We start from the raw sequence: 18,446 nt of genomic DNA on the forward strand, positions 1-18,446 counted from the left end.
GCTATAAATCTATAACTAATATGCCAGAAATGGTGAAGTTTGATCTTTGCCCAGGACACCCAGATATTATTGCCTGTTATTATGTGTATACCCAACTTCATTCAATAGATATGACAGTGTTATGGTGTTACACAGGCTCTGGCTCTTCACAAAATCTTCTTCTGAGACTCTGAAGGCAACTATTTAAAAACCAAAGTGAGTTCTGAATAAATGTTCTGCCTGAAGTATTTTTGTGCTTTGTCTTTAAATGCATTGAGAATCACAGTATGCAGCATATGAGTGCATGCAGACATTTAACTTTTCCTGCTTATTAATTTCAGGTTCATCATGGCAATACTGAAAAGTTTTCTGCTTCTCTTCATTATCTTCTCCATGGGGAATACAGAAGGTAACCAAGATGTTTATTTGTAAAAACACTTGCTATTTAAAAACATTTTGGAAATGTACAATGTTCCATTGACTAGTATTTGCATGATTGATAAGGGGTTTACCGTGTTTTCAACACATAATCACAAAAACATAAGATAAGCTACATAAATATTAAACCATTCTTTGCAGTGAATGATACAAGAAATGTTAATGGACTGGATGCAGTTGATTTAGCCAGAAAATGCCCCGCTAGATGGAGAAATTTTGGACTCCGATGCTACAAGTACTTTTCTCATCCGAGTAACTGGATCACAGCAGAGGTAATGTGTTACAACAAGATGATTTGATCACACTTTATATTAGGTGTCTTTAACTACATCTAAAAGACAGATGTAAATATATGTATGTGCACTAAGTGCATTGTCAAATGATTCATTTAAACTGATAAAAATGATTCTGTGGTGAAGTAAATACTAAAAATACTAATAATAATAATAATTTCTATAAAGGAAAAGTTAGTTCAGGCAATAATTAAAACAAAGTAAATTATATATTAGTACTCAATGCAAGCGTGTAGAAATTAAACCATAAATATCAACGATATAAAATAAAGTAAAACTTACTCAACTTTTATAATACTGGTGTTCCCATTATGCACTGGGGCATGAATAATTAATAAGGTTGATTATATTAATATATTAATATTAATAAGGTTTTCCAGCTGTATTTACACCGTTTTATCATCGCTTTTGTTGTTAGGTTTAGTAACTTGCCATTTTGTGACATCTGGATTAATTTTATACTCAAAATAACACAATCACTCAAAAACGATCTATCGAATGTTAAGCCATTGTGTATTGTATCAAGTATTGAGGTTTGCTGGTGCCATTTAACTTCTATTACAGGTCCTTCTCAAAAAATTAGCATATTGTGATAAAGTTCATTATTTTCCATAATGTAATGATAAAAATTAAACTTTCATATATTTTAGATTCATTGCACACCAACTGAAATATTTCAGGTCTTTTATTGTTTTAATACTGATGATTTTGGCATACAGCTCATGAAAACCCAAAATTCATGTCTCAAAAAATTAGCATATCATGAAAAGGGTCTCTAAACGAGCTATTATCCAAATCATCTGAATCAACTAATTAACTCTAAACACCTGCAAAAGATTCCTGAGGCTTTTAAAAACTCCCAGCCTGTTTCATTACTCAAAACCGCAATCATGGGTAAGACTGCCGACCTGACTGCTGTCCAGAAATTTCTGAACAAATAGGCTGTTCCCAGAGTGCTGTATCAAGGCACCTCAGTGGGAAGTCTGTGGGAAGGAAAAAGTGTGGCAAAAAACGCTGCACAACGAGAAGAGGTGACCGGACCCTGAGGAAGATTGTGGAGAAGGACCGATTCCAGACCTTGGGGGACCTGCGGAAGAAGTGGACTGAGTCTGGAGTAGAAACATCCAGAGCCACCGTGCACAGGCGTGTGCAGGAAATGGGCTACAGGTGCCGCATTCCCCAGGTCAAGCCACTTTTGAACCAGAAACAGCGGCAGAACCGCCTGACCTGGGCTACAGAGAAGCATCACTGAACTGTTGCTCAGTTTTGCATGTCATTCGGAAATCAAGGTGCCAGAGTCTGGAGGAAACCTGGGGAGAAGGAAATGCCAAAATGCCTGAAGTCCAGTGTCAAGTACCCACAGTCAGTGATGGTCTGGGATGCCATGTCAGCTGCTGGTGTTGGTCCAGTGTGTTTTATCAAGGGCAGGGTCAATGCAGTTAGCTATCAGGAGATTTTGGAGCACTTCATGCTTCCATCTGCTGAAAAGCTTTATGGAGATGAAGATTTCATTTTTCAGCACGACCTGGCACCTGCTCACAGTGCCAAAACCACTGGTAAATGGTTTACTGACCATGGTATTACTGTGCTCAATTGGCCTGCCAACTCTCCTGACCTGAACCCCATACAGAATCTGTGGGATATTGTGAAGAGAAAGTTGAGAGACGCAAGACCCAACACTCTGGATGAGCTTAAGGCCGCTATCGAAGCATCCTGGGCCTCCATAACACCTCAGCAGTGCCATAGGCTGATTGCCTCCATGCCACGCCGCATTGAAGCAGTCATTTCTGCAAAAGGATTCCCGACCAAGTATTGACTATTGAGTGCATAACTGAACATAATTATTTGAAGGTTGACTTTTTTTTTTGTATTAAAAACACTTCTTTTATTGGTCGGATGAAATATGCTAATTTTTTGAGACAGGAATTTTGGGTTTTCATGAGCTGTATGCCAAAATCATCAGTATTAAAACAATAAAATACCTGAAAAATTTCAGTTGGTGTGCAATGAATCTAAAATATATGAAAGTTTAATTTTTATCATTACATTATGGAAAATAATGAACTTTATCACAATATTAAAATTTTTTGAGAAGGACCTGTATATAGATACAGTATGTAATCTATTCAATATCTATTGTATTGTTTATTCAGATTTTTCTAAGTAAAGCGTGTGGTTTAATTCAGTTATATTTTCTTAGGAAAAAGTTAATTTGTTAAAGATAAGTTAGTTAAAGGGTAACTAAACCCCTGGTCAGAGCCTGACTCCACCCACTGGAAATATTTGAAAAATGCTGGAAAAGTGGGCAGAGCCCCGGAAAGGGGGCGTGCACCTGAGACGCATCTCTCTGTAGGCAAGGGCGTGGTTAACTGGTACCCTCTGACGTTTCCAATAGGAAAATTCAACTGCAGTAGCCACCGTTCAACCTGAAGAGGGCAGCACTCAGACGTTTTTACTCCATATATTGTAGAATTAAAACACTTTAAACCCAAATGTCAAAAAATGCACTCGAATCAATGAACAGCATTTCTGAAGCTCCATTCTTACAGATGGAACTCGCTGGCGACGCTGAGACGGGCTCCGCCCTATCTCAGCTATCTCCGACGAGATCTAGTGCCTCTCACCCGGCTCTGGAAGCACGCGCTGCGGCGGTTACTTCTGCCCGGGTGGAGGCACATGATGATGTTGAATTGAGATTTTCCAGTTCTGAGGAGCTGGATGTCGAAAGTTTATTATCAGAGAAAACTAGTTTATCACATTATACTGCAAATGAAGAAGGTTTGATGGATGTATTATCTCGGGCTGTTGAAAAGCTAAAAAAAAAAAAAAATAACAGTATCGAGTGGCCAGCTGATAGACAGGTTTCTAGAATTAAAAGCTATCTAGATGATAGATTTCTGTCTGCACGACCTCAACCTTCTAGCCGGTGCTTACCGTTCTTCCCAGATCTTCATGCTGAGGTTTCAAAGACCTGGGTTAGACCGGTTTCAAGCAGAATTTACACAAATCAGTCCAATGCTTATGGTAACATTGTTGGTGCTAAATCTGCTGGTTATGTGACGATACTGTAGGCGGAGGAGACGCTTGCGAGCTATCTCTCTCCTGCTTCATCGTCTTCACTTAAAGCACCGGCTCTTCCACCAAAAAATAAATAAATAAATAAATATATATACCTCTGTGCTGGTGGGGAAGGCTTACTCGGGGGCTCGGCAGGCGGCTGCATGTTTGCATACGATGACTTTTATGCAGGCTTTTCAGGCCGACCTGCTCAAAGGAAATCTGAGGGGGGTCCCCGCCGAGAGAGACTTGCGTTCACCTCCCTTAAGGGTGCCCTGTCTCTCCCGGCGCCCTCAGGGGCCCGTCCTACTAACCCTGCCGAAACAGGGCGTAGAAGGGTCTGGCGAGTGCTTTCCCGAGGGACGCTCGCCGCCTCTAAGGAGGGTTCTAGTGTGTTCAGACCAGTCGTTCCCTGCCGGTGCGCCGTTACAGGGCACTGTGTCTGTCACGCAGAATGTTCAACCAGAGCAAAGTCTTTCGTCGAGTTCGTCTTCAAAAAGAGCACAGCAGAAGCGGAGTGTCACGTCTCGTGCCCCCCTGCAGAGAAACTGGAGGGACGAGGCGGGGTGCTCTCCGGCGCGGCCTTCTTGGGGCAGGACTGATCTGAGGACAGTCATTGTCGCCAGAAAGGCCGCGTCGAAAAAGTCCTGACGGGCTGAACGTCAGGACTCTGAGGGTGGTCCCCATCGGGAAAAACTTGAGTTCACCGCACAAAAACACGGTGCCCTGTCTTTCTCGATGCCCTCAGGGGTCTGTTCTACTAACCCTGCCTATACAGGGCGTAGAGAGACTCGGCGAGCGATTTCCCGAGGGACGCTCGCCCCCTCCAAGGAGGGTTGTGGAGTGCTCAGACCAGCTGTTTCCTGCCAGTATGTTACAGGGCGCTGTGTCTGTCACTCGGGATGTTCATCCGGAGGCCAGCCTCGAGAGGCTGGTTCCCTTAGTAGAGTTCCTGGCGGAATGGGTCCCCCACCCAGCAGGGAGTTAGGATACTACTTCATCGAAAAAAAAAAAAATCCTGACGTGCTGAACGTCAGGGTTCTGAGGGTGGTCCCTATCGTGAAAGACCTGAGTTCACTGCACAAGAACACGGTGCCCTGTCTTTTCCGATGCCCTCAGTGGTCTGCTCTACTAACCCTGCCTTCACAGGGCGTAGAGAGACTCGGCGAGCGATTTCCCGAGGGACGCTCGCCCCCTCCGAGGAGGGTTGTGGAGTGCCCAGACCAGCTGTTCCCTGCCAGTACGTTACAGGGCGCTGTGTCTGTCACTGGGGATGTTCAAATCAGATCCGAGGAGTGGTTTGTCATGATAGATCTAAAGGACGTTTACTTCCATGTATCTATCCTCCCTCAACACAGGAAGTTCCTGAGGTTCGCTTTCGGGGGCGAAGCGTACCAATATCGGGTTTTTCCGTTCGGCCTAGCACTGTCACCCCGAACATTCACGAAGTGTACGGATGCTGCTATAGCCCCGCTGAGGTTACAGGGCATCCGCTTTCTGTACTATATAGACGATTGCTTGATTCTAGCTCAATCGGAACAACAGGCGGTTCGGCACCGAGATGTCGTTCTTGCTCATATCAAGTGACTGGGGCTGAGGCTCAACGCCAAAAAGAGTGTTCTTTCTCCATTACAGAGAACCACTTTTCTAGGTGTAGTGTGGGATTCAACGACGATGCAGGCACGATTGTCACCTGCTCGTATTGCTTTGATTCTCGCTGCAGTAGATCAGGTCAAGCTAGGCCAGTCATCCACTGTAAAACAGTTTCAGAGACTGCTAGGTCTCATGGCAGCTGCGTCCAACGTGATACCTCTTGGCCTCTTGCACATGAGACTGTTACAGTGGTGGCTCAGGACCAAGGGATTCTCCCCGAGGGGAAATCCGCTTCGCATGATCGTGAGTTTGCGACGGTGTCATCACGCCCTGATCATGTGGAAAGATCCTTGGTTTCTGTCCCAAGGCCCTGTGTTAGGAGCTCCTTGTCGTCGCGTTATGCTAATGACAGATGCCTCTCTCACGGGTGGGCTCAGGGTCTGTGGGAGGACCATCATCGTCTGTGGCACTTAAACTGCCTAGAGATGTTGGCGGTGTTTCAGGCTCTGAAACACTTCCCCCCAGACCTAAGGGGCCACCATGTTCTTGTCCAGACAGACAACACATCGGTGGTTTCTTATATCAACCATCAGGGGGGTTTGCGTTCTCGCCCGCTTTACAAACTGGCACGTCAGATCCTTCTATGGTCCCAGGGGAAAATTCTTTCTCTGAGAGCTTTTATCTCCCGGGGTATTTAAATCAGGGGGCAGACATCCTGTTAAGACAGGGGCCGAGGCCCGGGGAATGGAGTCTTCACCCCGAGGTGGTGGAACTCCTATGGAAACATTTCGGTCTTGCCGAGGTAGACCTATTTGCTTCTCGAGAAACATCACACTGCCCGCTGTGGTTCTCTCTCAGCCATCCAGCCCCGCTGGGGTTGGATGCGATGGTACATCCGTGGCCGAGGTCACGCTTGTACGCTTTTCCCCCGATCGCTCTGCTCCCAGGAGTTCTGGAGAGGGTTCGCCGGGACGGGCTCAGTCTCCTGCTAATAGCCCCGTTCTGGTCGGCCCGGGTATGGTTTGCGGACCTAGTGTCTCTCCTCAACGGCTCTCCCCTAGAGATACCGATCAGGAGAGATCTGCTCTCTCAGGCGAGTGGGTCGATCCTTCACCCCCGTCTAGAGCTATGGAGGCTGTGGGCTTGGCCTCTGAGGGGGCCCAGCTCATAGATTCTGGTCTCTCGGCTGAGGTCGTTGAGACCATCCTCCGATCCAGAGCTCCCTCCACGAGGAAGTTATATGCCGCGAGGTGGAAACTTTTCACCTCTTGGTGTGGAGAGCGCCAGCAGGACCCAGTTAACTGCCCGGTTGGTACAGTCCTGGATTTCCTGCAGGACCGTCTCTCCACAGGGTTATCCCACTCCACACTGAAGGTGTATGTGGCGGCCTTAGCTGCTTACCACACCCCTTCAAGTGGAGGTTCCCTCGGGAAACACCCGCTTATGTCTCGCTTCCTTCGTGTCACCTTGAGGCTGAGGCCTGCAGTTCGCACAAGGGTACCAGCTTGGGATCTGGCCGTCATCTTAGAAGGTCTCTCCCTTGCTCCTTTCGAGCCCATCGAGGAAGTTTCGGAAAAGTTTCTTACTCTAAAGACTATCCTTCTTCTCGCTATCTCATCTCTAAAAAGAATTGGAGATATTCAAGCACTTTCGGTGGCTCCCTCGTGCCTGGAATTTGCTCCTGGTTGGTTAAGGCCTTTCTCTTTCCGAGACCAGGTTATGTTCCTAAGGTTCCAACTGTTTCAGTTAGACCTATAGTTCTGCAGGTTTTCTGTCCTCCGCCTTTTCTGACGTCAGACCAGGAGAAAATTAATTTGCTGTGCCCAGTTTGGGTTTTGATGCTTACGTCCACAGAGCTGCCCTGTGGAGGAGATCGGAACAAATGTTCGTCTGTTTGGGTCACCTAAGAAAGGGTGTCCTGCATCTAGAAAAAGGATGAGCAAGTGGGTGGTCGAGGCCATCCCACTTGCTTATGGTTCGGCCCATCAGCCTTCACTTTGGCTGTAAGGGCTCATTCCACCCGGAGTGTGGCTGCTTCTACAGCTCTTCTTTCAGGAGCTTCTCTTCAGGACGTTTGTGATGCGGCAGGCTGGTCCTCACCGCACACTTTCGTTAGGTTTTATTCCCTCGATCTTAGCTCCACTCCCGGGGCTCAGGTTCTCTCGTCGGTTTGTGTCTCCTAATGACACACGACGGGGATTTGGTCGTATGGGGATGTGGGTATTGCGTTCCCACTGCGATTTCACGCAGCGGTAGTCCCTGAAGGGGAACGTCCCGGGTTACGTATGTAACCCTAGTTCCCCGAAGGGACGGACGCTGCGTGTCCTGCCATACTCTCGGCATCCCCTTGGGTCGCTGCTTCAGTAACTTTTAAGCTGGCGTGTTGTGTACTCAGGGGGTATTTATAGCTTCCTGGTCGATGACGTCACTCGCCGTACGCTCATTCTCTCCATTGACTGATTTCATTCATGCTTCAGACGCGTCACGCTGAGGGCGTTCCCACTGCGATTTCACGCAGCGTCCGTCCCTTCGGGGAACTAGGGTTACATACGTAACCCGGGACGATTCATTGCACACCAACTGAAATATTTCAGGTCTTTTATTGTTTTAATACTGATGATTTTGGCATACAGCTCATGAAAACCCAAAATTCCTGTCTCAAAAAATTAGCATATCATGAAAAGGGTCTCTAAACGAGCTATTAACCTAATCATCTGAATCAACTAATTAATTATAAACACCTGCAAAAGATTCCTGAGGCTTTTAAAAACTCCCAGCCTGTTTCATTACTCAAAACCGCAATCATGGGTAAGACTGCCGACCTGACTGCTGTCCAGAAGGCCATCATTGACACCCTCAAGCAAGAGGGTAAGACAGAAAGAAATTTCTGAACAAATAGGCTGTTCCCAGAGTGCTGTATCAAGGCACCTCAGTGGGAAGTCTGTGGGAAGGAAAAAGTGTGGCAAAAAACGCTGCACAACGAGAAGAGGTGACCGGACCCTGAGGAAGATTGTGGAGAAGGACCGATTCCAGACCTTGGGGGACCTGCGGAAGCAGTGGACTGAGTCTGGAGTAGAAACATCCAGAGCCACCGTGCACAGGCGTGTGCAGGAAATGGGCTACAGGTGCCGCATTCCCCAGGTCAAGCCACTTTTGAACCAGAAACAGCGGCAGAAGCGCCTGACCTGGGCTACAGAGAAGCAGCACTGGACTGTTGCTCAGTTTTGCATGTCATTCGGAAATCAAGGTGCCAGAGTCTGGAGGAAGACTGGGGAGAAGGAAATGCCAAAATGCCTGAAGTCCAGTGTCAAGTACCCACAGTCAGTGATGGTCTGGGGTGCCATGTCAGCCGCTGGTGTTAGTGCTCTGTGTTTTATCAAGGGCAGGGCCAATGCAGCTAGCTATCAGGAGATTTTGGAGCACTTCATGCTTCCATCTGCTGAAAAGCTTTATGGAGATGAAGATTTCATTTTTCAGCACGACCTGGCACCTGCTCACAGTGCCAAAACCACTGGTAAATGGTTTACTGACCATGGTATTACTGTGCTCAATTGGCCTGCCAACTCTCCTGACCTGAACCCCATAGAGAATCTGTGGGATATTGAGAAGAGAAAGTTGAGAGACGCAAGACCCAACACTCTGGATGAGCTTAAGGCCGCTATCGAAGCATCCTGGGCCTCCATAACACCTCAGCAGTGCCACAGGCTGATTGCCTCCATGCCAAGCCGCACTGAAGCAGTCATTTCTGCAAAAGGATTCCCGACCAAGTATTGACTATTGTGTGCATAACTGAACATAATTATTTGAAGGTTGACTTTTTTTTTTTTTATTAAAAACACTTCTTTTATTGGTCGGATGAAATATGCTAATTTTTTGAGACAGGAATTTTGGGTTTTCATGAGCTGTATGCCAAAATCATCAGTATTAAAACAATAAAACACCTGAAACATTTCAGTTGGTGTGCAATGAATCTAAAATATATGAAAGTTTAATTTTTATCATTACATTATGGAAAATAATGAACTTTATCACAATATGCTAATTTTTTGAGAAGGACCTGTATATGTGAAATTAAAGAAATTAAATATTAATTAATATTTACTTAATTACTTCAATTAAACGTCAAACTAATTTTAAGTCCAATAGTAAGTAGATTTTACTTGATAATAACAGGTAAATCATACAAGTCATTTTTATTATTTACATAATATTTTTTTTATATTCATTGATATTAGTTAAATACACCTACTGTAAAGTGGGAATGTTATTTTTTATAGTAAAACTTTCTTTTCTGCAAATAAACAGTGGCAGGCCGTGTATTTCACACATAGGCCTTCAGTGGTGTCCTACCTGAATTAATAACTTTTAATAGTGTAGCAGTGCAGACTGTCTATAATTGTTGTGAAATTGCTGTTTTTATTTTGCTCTGGCAGTTATTGGGTTAATGCGGTGAGTTTGGCTTTAGCATTTGTGTAGTACAGTAGTTCTTGCATTTCGAATCCGATTATAAGTTCAGAAACGGAGCCTCCCTTGACTTGTCGTTCAATGGTTACAATAGTCCATTTTCAGACGTTACAATAGTATGAATGTTTGAAAAAAAAACTAATTTCAATAATTTAAAAGAAAATTCATATTCACACAAAATCCATCCTTATTTCTTTCCTCAAGAAAAGTTAAATTACTCTGTTGTACAGGTTATCTGTGCGTTTCAGTCCCAACAATAAGTCTTTTCTATTGAGGCTAATGCTGAAAGTTGAGTCATATTTCTGTCATTAGTTTTAAATCGCTTTAGGGCTGAGCCTGAGACTGCTCGATAGAAGGGACAGTCACCACAAAACATGACGATGTGTACCTACAGCTGCCCCATTCTCTCACACAGATTTTTTGAAGGAAATCAATGAGATCAGCGGGACTTTTGCCTTCAAAATGATTCGAGGCATTAGTCAGTTCTGTTTTTACCCGGACAGATCGAATAGAGTTCCGTGACTCTGCTCAGGCTGAATAAGGGATTTTTTCCTGGTGTTTAAACCTGTTGGGGGTCAATGAGTGAAAGAAACATTAAATTTTGCGTTGAAAAACTATCAAATCTACAGGAATAGTTTACTCAGTTTTCTACAGATGTGGTTAGCTAGCTCTGACTATTAGTAATAGTACGTGCTCTGAACATCCAATCAAAGGACGTGAATATGCCCATGTTATTGTACGCCTTCTAGATGGCCACGGTGCAGTCAAATCAAAATCTGATTGGCTGATTAAATCTGACTGATTATCTGATTGGTTAAAGCAACAGTTTCATTGCCTTTCATTTTAAGCTACAGGGCCCAGGTCCCCCACTATCGATTCTGAACATGATTCTGAAGGCATCATGGCAGATTTCTTCGACCCTGACAACACGATGGCTGAAATATGACTGGATACAAGCTCTAACATAAACATTCACTACTGGAAGCAGCGCAACCAAGAGAAAAGCTATGAAATTAAAAGAATGGACTATTGGGAATAATTTAATACTCATTCATTGAAAAATATATTACAGTGCAAGTCAGTGATTCGGATGTGTTTAGGCCACCACCACTGCAAATAAATAGTACAGAAAACTGGTACTGAGCAAATAATCAATTCTTGTCACTTTTGCTTTATGTAAAAAAAAAAAATTGCTTTTGTATTGACAATAAAAAAAAACTTTCTCTTTAGAGAAACTGTCAGAGTCTTGGTGCGAATCTCGCATCTGTGAGTAATAAACCGGTAAATGATTTCCTGCTGACTCTATTGCCTTCTCCTTCCACACGTGCTTGGATTGGTGGTCATGATGCTGTACAAGTAAGTTCAATTGTGTGTCCTAAAGAGACCTATTTGTTTGTCTAAACTAAAATGTCTGCTTTAAACAGTAATGGAAAAGTTTCTAATGAAGAAGTTTTAACTTAATTCGCTTCTTCCTGAAGTCTGACAACAGTAGTGCACTCTTTATATTCACTCTCTTCACTCTTTAGGAAGGACACTGGTTGTGGCGTGATGGATCTGTGTTTTTGTATACCCACTGGTGCGGTGGAGAACCTGACAATTACAAGGGTGCCGAGCACTGTTTGGAGATCAACTTCACCTGTAAGACTGCAGTCTGTTTTTTTTTAATACTTTCAGTTGTAATTTGCAATCCTACAATTTTACATCATACAGTAACATGAAATGACTCATTTTGGATTTCACAAAAGTGCCTTAAGTTAAATATTTCATTTTATTTTGATTCTAACAACTCTATAATGATAAGAATAACTTATTTCATTATTCCACCTTACAGCTGACCGTTGCTGGAACGATGCGCCCTGTTCAACCTCATTATCCTATATTTGTGCTAAGGACATGTGAGACCGTCATGCTCCTCCAGTTACTTTGATTGAACTACATTTACTACATTTTTCGGATATTATCTTTTCAAAAATGTTATTCTGAAATCAAATCTCTTCTAAACTTTAATCTCTTTTCAATATCTTCTCTGAAACACTCAAATTAATAAAAGCATTGAAAAAGTAAAATGTGCATAATCAATCAAATTAATGTATGTAAAAATATACGTATATTGTGTAGCAAGGGTTTGAGTATATGGTTATTAGAATGGCATGAAATGATGTCATCATCAGTGGTGGGGTTTAAACTGCACACATTCTTCATCATTGGCAGATATATATTTTTTCATCATTGGCAAAGAAGACATTTGCATGTTTGTTTCCTGGATTATAAGCAAAAATGGAACTCATCCAGGGCCCTTTTTGTTTTCTGAATTTCAGAACATATAAAATATCCCAACATTTCGGTGCGAGAAACCTATGCAAACAAATCAGAGATTGAGTGAACTGTTTGCACTAATCAAACTGAATCACAAACAATTTCAGACCATTTTCTAAACCTGTTTAATTCGATCAATAGTGATTAATTCACTATTCTGGCATTGCTAGTTCTGAAACAGCTGATAGAAAACACAAAGGACATGAGCAGAAAAAACATTATCGGGTCGAAATTAATCTCCAATATCAGAGAAGGATTTATCAGCAATATTTTACTGGGGCACAGTGTGTATTTCAAAAAGGGTCCAGCGACATCCCCAGATCTATATGGTATCACACCATTTTAAAACGATGAAAATCATTTTAATTCAGCGATCTGCATCAAAATAGTATTTTCAAGGCAGCAAATTGGTTTTGGTTTAGGCCTATTTTTATTTGATTCAACTAGTTTTAATAACATAGGATACTTCATTTTATTTGTTCATTTTATTTCGCCAGTTTATTATCTTCGAAATGTGGGTGATTTCAGTGAGCAAACATACGAGTTTGTAGGGCTGAGCAAATATAGGCAGAACTCTTTACTGCCCTAGTAATTCAAAAAGCCTTTTAAAGGTATACACGTGAATTAAATGTGGCACAGTGGCCTTCAACATCACAGTATGTTAATGCCTATCTAGTCCAAGGGATTTCATCAATATGCTGACTGAGGACTTTTGGGACACTCCAGGCACAGGACGGTTCTGTCGAGAACCATTTGCACCTCAATGTCACGTCTGTACCATTTGCTTAACAGGACATATGCTTTCAACTACATACTGTTTATTTACTAGTGTGTTCTAATATGTAACTATACCATGTTTGGTCTCCTCTGACAGCTTATAAACTGAAATGAATGGTGGTGAACTTAGACATATTAAAGTATCTTAATGTACAATCTAGGTACTATTGGGTAAAAATACATTGAGGAGAATGTTAATGTCCTTCTCCCCCTCGTGATCACCACCCATTTGCCTCATCTTTTGGCTTCCTGTTGGTCGGTTTCTGTGTTGGTATTCCACTCATGTTTTACAATGCTTTGCTCAGGCTATAAGAAGAAAAGGAAACTGTTGATCTTGGAGAAAGGCTTTAACCCCGCCACTCCCGCACACGGGTGCATAACCTCATACTCTGAGAAAGGCTTTTACGGCCTCGTTTGCACAACCGTATATATTTGTTACAACTATGTTTTCTATACAGTATGTTGTTCCATTCTACTGTCTGTATGTTTAAACATGTAACTTAATAAATAACTTTGCCTGCTTTAAAGGCTTTGCGAATCTTTCCTTTTATCACTGATGATGTTGAAAGCTAAAGTGATTATAACTTTCGTTATCTAAACGTTCAGGTTAAATCCTATCAGTTTTCCTATCAGTTCTAAGAAAGACCTTTACCTTTAAAGAATAAGAGGTTAAAGAATAACAACAACTTTAATGGAGTCAGATTAATTATATTGGAGTCAGATAAATATTTGAATTATACACGTCATCCTTCAACTCCCTTTTGTTCCGATTATTGGTTCAAAATAGCAGCGTAAGCTTCCAGCCTTACAAGTTAGTACATGCAGGGCTAATCCCTGCTCAGAATTTTGGCTAACATTCCCTACAAGTTTGGTTAATGTTTTAAAGAAAAAATTTGAATGTAATGTTCTAAGAATGTTTTAAGGATGTTTTCTCATTTCAAATAATGTTCCTATAAGGTTAAATGTAAACTAAGATATAACATTTTAACTGTAACATTTTGAGGATGTTTTGGGAATGTTGTTGAGATAACAGATTATACAATGTTCTCAATAAAACATTGGCAGAATGTTCCATAATAACTGAGGAGGAACATTATCAAATTAACGTTCGTAAAATGTTTTGAGGATATCATTGAGGCCTGAGATGACAAATATTTTTTATAAAACGTTCTTGTAATTTGACATGTTAACAAAGCAAGAACATTATAACTGTAAGATTTTGAGGATGTTTTGGGAATGTTGTTGCAGCATATCATTAGATATGCATATACATATGCTAAATATAGCTGCTAAATATAACTGCTAAATTTAAGGGTATGAGAAGCTGTGAGAAGCACTGAAGTTCAATGTTGCCGTGGAAATGAACAATGATGCCCTCAAGTGAAAACATCTGCATCTGAGGAGTTTACTGTGTAGGCCTAAATATTTTGTATGTTTGCATGTAGGCTAAGTGAGATGTGAATAAAAGCTAACACAATAAACAAACATTTGCTAAACCTTATAACTGCAACAAAATTATGAAGAAAGGAAAAGTGAAAAGACAGCTAGGGAATCAGTTCAGACAGATTTGAAACATTTTGCCTTAAACATATTGCCTACTTTTATTTATAAAAAAAAAAAAAAATTTGATTACTATTGCTATTTTTTTTAAAATTTATATTACATTTAATTATTTTTGAGTAGACCTAACATGGAACCTTCAATAGGACTACTAGCCCAAAATTAAAAGAAAATAATAATAAATAGCAATAGTAATTAAATGAAAAAAAAATGTAGCATGCCCCCCGAACAAGGATGAGACTTTACTGATGGTTTTATGATGTTTAATCCTTTATGATCCTTAGTCCATTCACCATATTACCAACGTAAGAGCTGTAATGTATACAAAACATGTAACTGATCAGCTAACATTGTTCACATTCACATGCTGTCTTGCATTTGTGCAAAAACGAACCTATTAACAGACAAAATGCTCATATCTCAACTAAATTAACATACCTTTTGCCTCTTCAGAGGGGCTGCAAGTATAAATTTGACGTTTAAACACGGCTCCGTGCCGAAGTGATTGCCGTATTTGAGATGACAAGCTATGCTATACACAAGTTTTTGAGCCGTTTCCGCTCTACATCCTAACTCCTCCCTTCAATGCAATCCACTTCCGTTCTGAACCACCTGCATCATTGACTGTGCCGAAAGTGCCATGCAGAGAGCCACAAACCACGACTCAAGGAGTGACACTTTCAGCCAGTACAATTCATGCAACACTGTGAAATATCTTGTCGCTGTGGCCCCTAAAGGGCTAATCATGTTTATATCTGATGCCTATGCTGGCAGAAGCAGCGATAAGTTTATCACCATGGATAGTGGGTTCCTAGGCTATCTGAGGGCTGGTGATGAGGTCATGGCGGACCATGGGTTCACCATTCGAGACTTGCTTGATGAGAGAAGGGTCAGTTTGAACATCCCTGCATTCACCTACAGACGCAATAAGTTGACCAATGAGGACACGCACCAGGCGAGTAGCCAATGTCCGCATACACGTGGAAAGAGCAATCCAGAGACTGAAGGTCTTTAAGATTTTATCCCAGACCGTTCCCATCAGCATGGCACCGAAACTGGACAACATCTTAACCATCTGTGCTGGCCTAGTTAACCTGAAGAGTCCACTGATCAGAGTCCCTTGTGAGGTTTAGAATCTTGCCTTGTGTCCCTGTCTACCAACACCCAGCCATGTTGTTCATTAAATACAGATAAACACAACAACAGATACTGCATGCATTGTATTTTTTAATATTATATATGAATATTTTCATAGTGATGTAATTGTTTGGGCTGCTTTTGTATTTTACTTTTTAATACCTGTTAGGATTAAACACGCAATCTTTCTTGTTGAAGCCATTTGTTTAGTTTCCTCAAAACAATTAATCCAGTGTTATTTATGTACAGTATGAGCTTACTATGAATGATGAACTGTGTTAAAAGAAATTGAAGCACTAAGGAACATAAGGCCTATAATTCATGATCGTAGTTCAGTGCAATAATTAAATAAAATTAAATTTCATATATGAAATGAAAAAAACTTTATTTTCACTCAAACAGTACAGGCAAACATCTGTTGGCTCCTGTGGGCATGACCTAAATAAGGCAGTTTATTTTGGTTTTAAAATGCTGAGATATTTACTGCAGAACTGTAACTTTCCCTTAACAAAATCATCAACAATTTACGGGAGCATGTGGGCAAAGTAGAATGTGCGCACCCTTATGATATGCCCCTTGACAAAGCCTTGGTTGTAGGCTACTTTGATTTCTATGTGCTCAGTTTTGTTCCAGATCACCAACTTGGAGTGTTGAAGCCCTGTGCAGTGCATCCCAATTTGTACCTGCATGTAGTAGCCTTTTGGACCATTGCAGGCAACATGGTAATCTACCCTATCTATGTTTTCCACAGTTGTGATTTCGCAGTTCTTTGTTGCCAAAAATTCTGCAAGTGACTTAATTTCCCATCACAGGTGATTTGATCTCCAACAGAATGTCTTTGTTTATCACTCCATCGGGAGATGCTGCAAGCCACGGTTCCTTTTCGCACACCACTAAGCCTTTGGTTTCAATGCTGTTGCCCAGAGTTTCCAAATATTGCAAGTTCCTCCCCCTCCGCTCCTTGACGGGTTGCGGCATTGCCACGAAAAGATGGGTGTAAGTGTTCTGACAAAAACTTGTCAGGCGCCGTGGTTGAGCGAATGGGCACCTTTCTAGCCGTGCTCACTCCGGCACTCTCCGCGCATCATGCCAGACCTGTTCTTTGCTCTGTGCTTATGTAACCTTCTCAATCTCCTCAAGCTGGGCTGTGGACATGTTAATGTATTCATCATAGAAGGTTCTGCATTTTACACAAGCCAGTGGTGTGTGGTGCTCATCATGGGTTAGGAGATGGAGGTGTAGACATGGTGTTGGCTCGATGATGGAGGAGGTATTAGCATTAAAGCAGAGCTGCAGGAGGCTATTCCCAGGGCAATTAAAAAGTTCTGCCATTGGTGAGGCAAGTGCGTTCTTCCTCCAATCTTCATGAGTCCTAAAGAGTGTCACGTCCTGTGCCGGTTGTGGAGTGGTAGAGGATGGCTGTGAAGTTGGTGGCGACTGGTAGAGATCCTTCCTGTTGTGTCGTTTGAAGCGCACATACTTCATCTTCCTCTGACCAGCATTTCTTTTAGACCCAGCATTCCACTGGTTCTGTCCGTCTGTGCAGGCACGCCCGGTTTTCCCCTGTCTCACAGCATTTTCTACCTAGAGAGATATAGTAAAAACAGTGCATAGATATTATAATGGGTTCACTGCACACATGTCATATGATGTAATACATTGCACACATAGCCTACAGTGAATAACATTGGGCTTGCAGAAATGCACTTTATGAAGAGAATGCGTTATTATTATTATTAGGGGTGGAAAGGTACACAGAAGTCACGGTTCGGTTCATACCTCGGTTCAGACATCACGGTTCGGTACCATTTCGGTACAATGGAGTGAAAAGCAAAACAAAAATGCAGAAGGCATTTTTATAAATGTCTTAAGCCTTGTATTTTTTAAATAAGTTTTATTAATAAAGGCATAGAACCAGTTTATTTGTAGTGCAATGACAATAGTTTTATATAATTAGTTTATTAATTAAATTAATAAAAACACAAAAAGACCTTGCAATATGTTTGGTAATTGTACCTGAATGAATTTAAAATTAATTTGCTATATTTCAGTTCAATATATTTGTTTTCCTTAATTTTAAATAACCCTTACTTTATACTCATCTGAATTATAAATAATTGATTTCCATATAAAATAATACTACCATTAAAAACACATTTGATTTTCTTTTTTAATCAATGTCGAATGTGTAACTTAAAAATAAACAGATTAGTGCTTCGAGGACAAGAAATGAAATGACACACACACACACACACACACACACACACACACACACACACACACACACACAGAGACCTGTTCAGACCTGGAACGCGCGCTGTGTGAACAAAAGCTAGAACCAATGCCATATAAGGGGTGTGTCGTAGGGATTAGAGATGCGCGGATGGGCTATTATTTCATCCGCAACCGCATCACAAAACTCATCATCCGTCCGCCATCCATAAAGCTGCCAACCTTTTTGACCAATTTTCAAAACCGCACCCGCCCGCCATCCGCTGATTGGGCGATACAAGGCACTGCTGATGACAGCCGCGAGACTAGAAAGCTCTCAGAATATCAGCAGTGAACTCCGTCTCCGATCGGCGCGCAGGGGCAAAAATAAATAAATAGCCTAAATTAAACGCACTTCGGCAAACCTGACCTTATCTGATAGGCTACTGTACAATATTTTCATTGTAGCCTAATAGAAAACGCATTTTGGCACATAATTTCAACATGCTGCTATTGTATGGGGCGCCGTTTGTAAAGTGGCTCACGCTGAAAATAACAGCAACACTTATTCCAGGCAACACTTTTCTGACCTTCTATTTCCTTTGTTTTTAATTCTCCTTT

General features: G+C 41.8%; 1 protein-coding gene across 1 annotated transcript; it reads left to right on the top strand.

Annotated features, from left to right (window-relative positions):
• The first annotated feature begins 101 nt into the window (after positions 1-101).
• LOC143735323 (galactose-specific lectin nattectin-like) lies at positions 102-11,882 on the top strand. The gene is made up of 6 exons (XM_077225479.1): positions 102-195; positions 321-388; positions 559-689; positions 11,055-11,180; positions 11,351-11,462; positions 11,656-11,882. The coding sequence occupies exons 2-6, from the start codon at positions 328-330 to the stop codon at positions 11,721-11,723; spliced, it is 498 nt and encodes a 165-aa protein (XP_077081594.1). The 5' UTR covers positions 102-195; positions 321-327; the 3' UTR covers positions 11,724-11,882.
• The last annotated feature ends 6,564 nt before the right edge of the window (positions 11,883-18,446 follow it).

This window comes from Siphateles boraxobius, unplaced genomic scaffold, assembly GCF_051911475.1.
Source record: "Siphateles boraxobius isolate OS27281-9 unplaced genomic scaffold, OSU_SipBor_1 13, whole genome shotgun sequence".
Lineage (NCBI taxonomy): Eukaryota > Metazoa > Chordata > Actinopteri > Cypriniformes > Leuciscidae > Siphateles > Siphateles boraxobius.

What these genes read in the sequence shown, in the direction of transcription:
- LOC143735323 (XM_077225479.1), top strand. Translation starts at nt 328, where the DNA reads ATGGCAATACTGAAAAGTTTTCTGCTTCTCTTCATTATCTTCTCCATG. An exon ending in CTCCATGGGGAATACAGAAG is followed by an intron (nt 389 to 558) that starts GTAACCAAGATG and finishes CATTCTTTGCAG; the next exon opens with TGAATGATACAAGAAATGTT. An exon ending in GTAACTGGATCACAGCAGAG is followed by an intron (nt 690 to 11,054) that starts GTAATGTGTTAC and finishes CTTTCTCTTTAG; the next exon opens with AGAAACTGTCAGAGTCTTGG.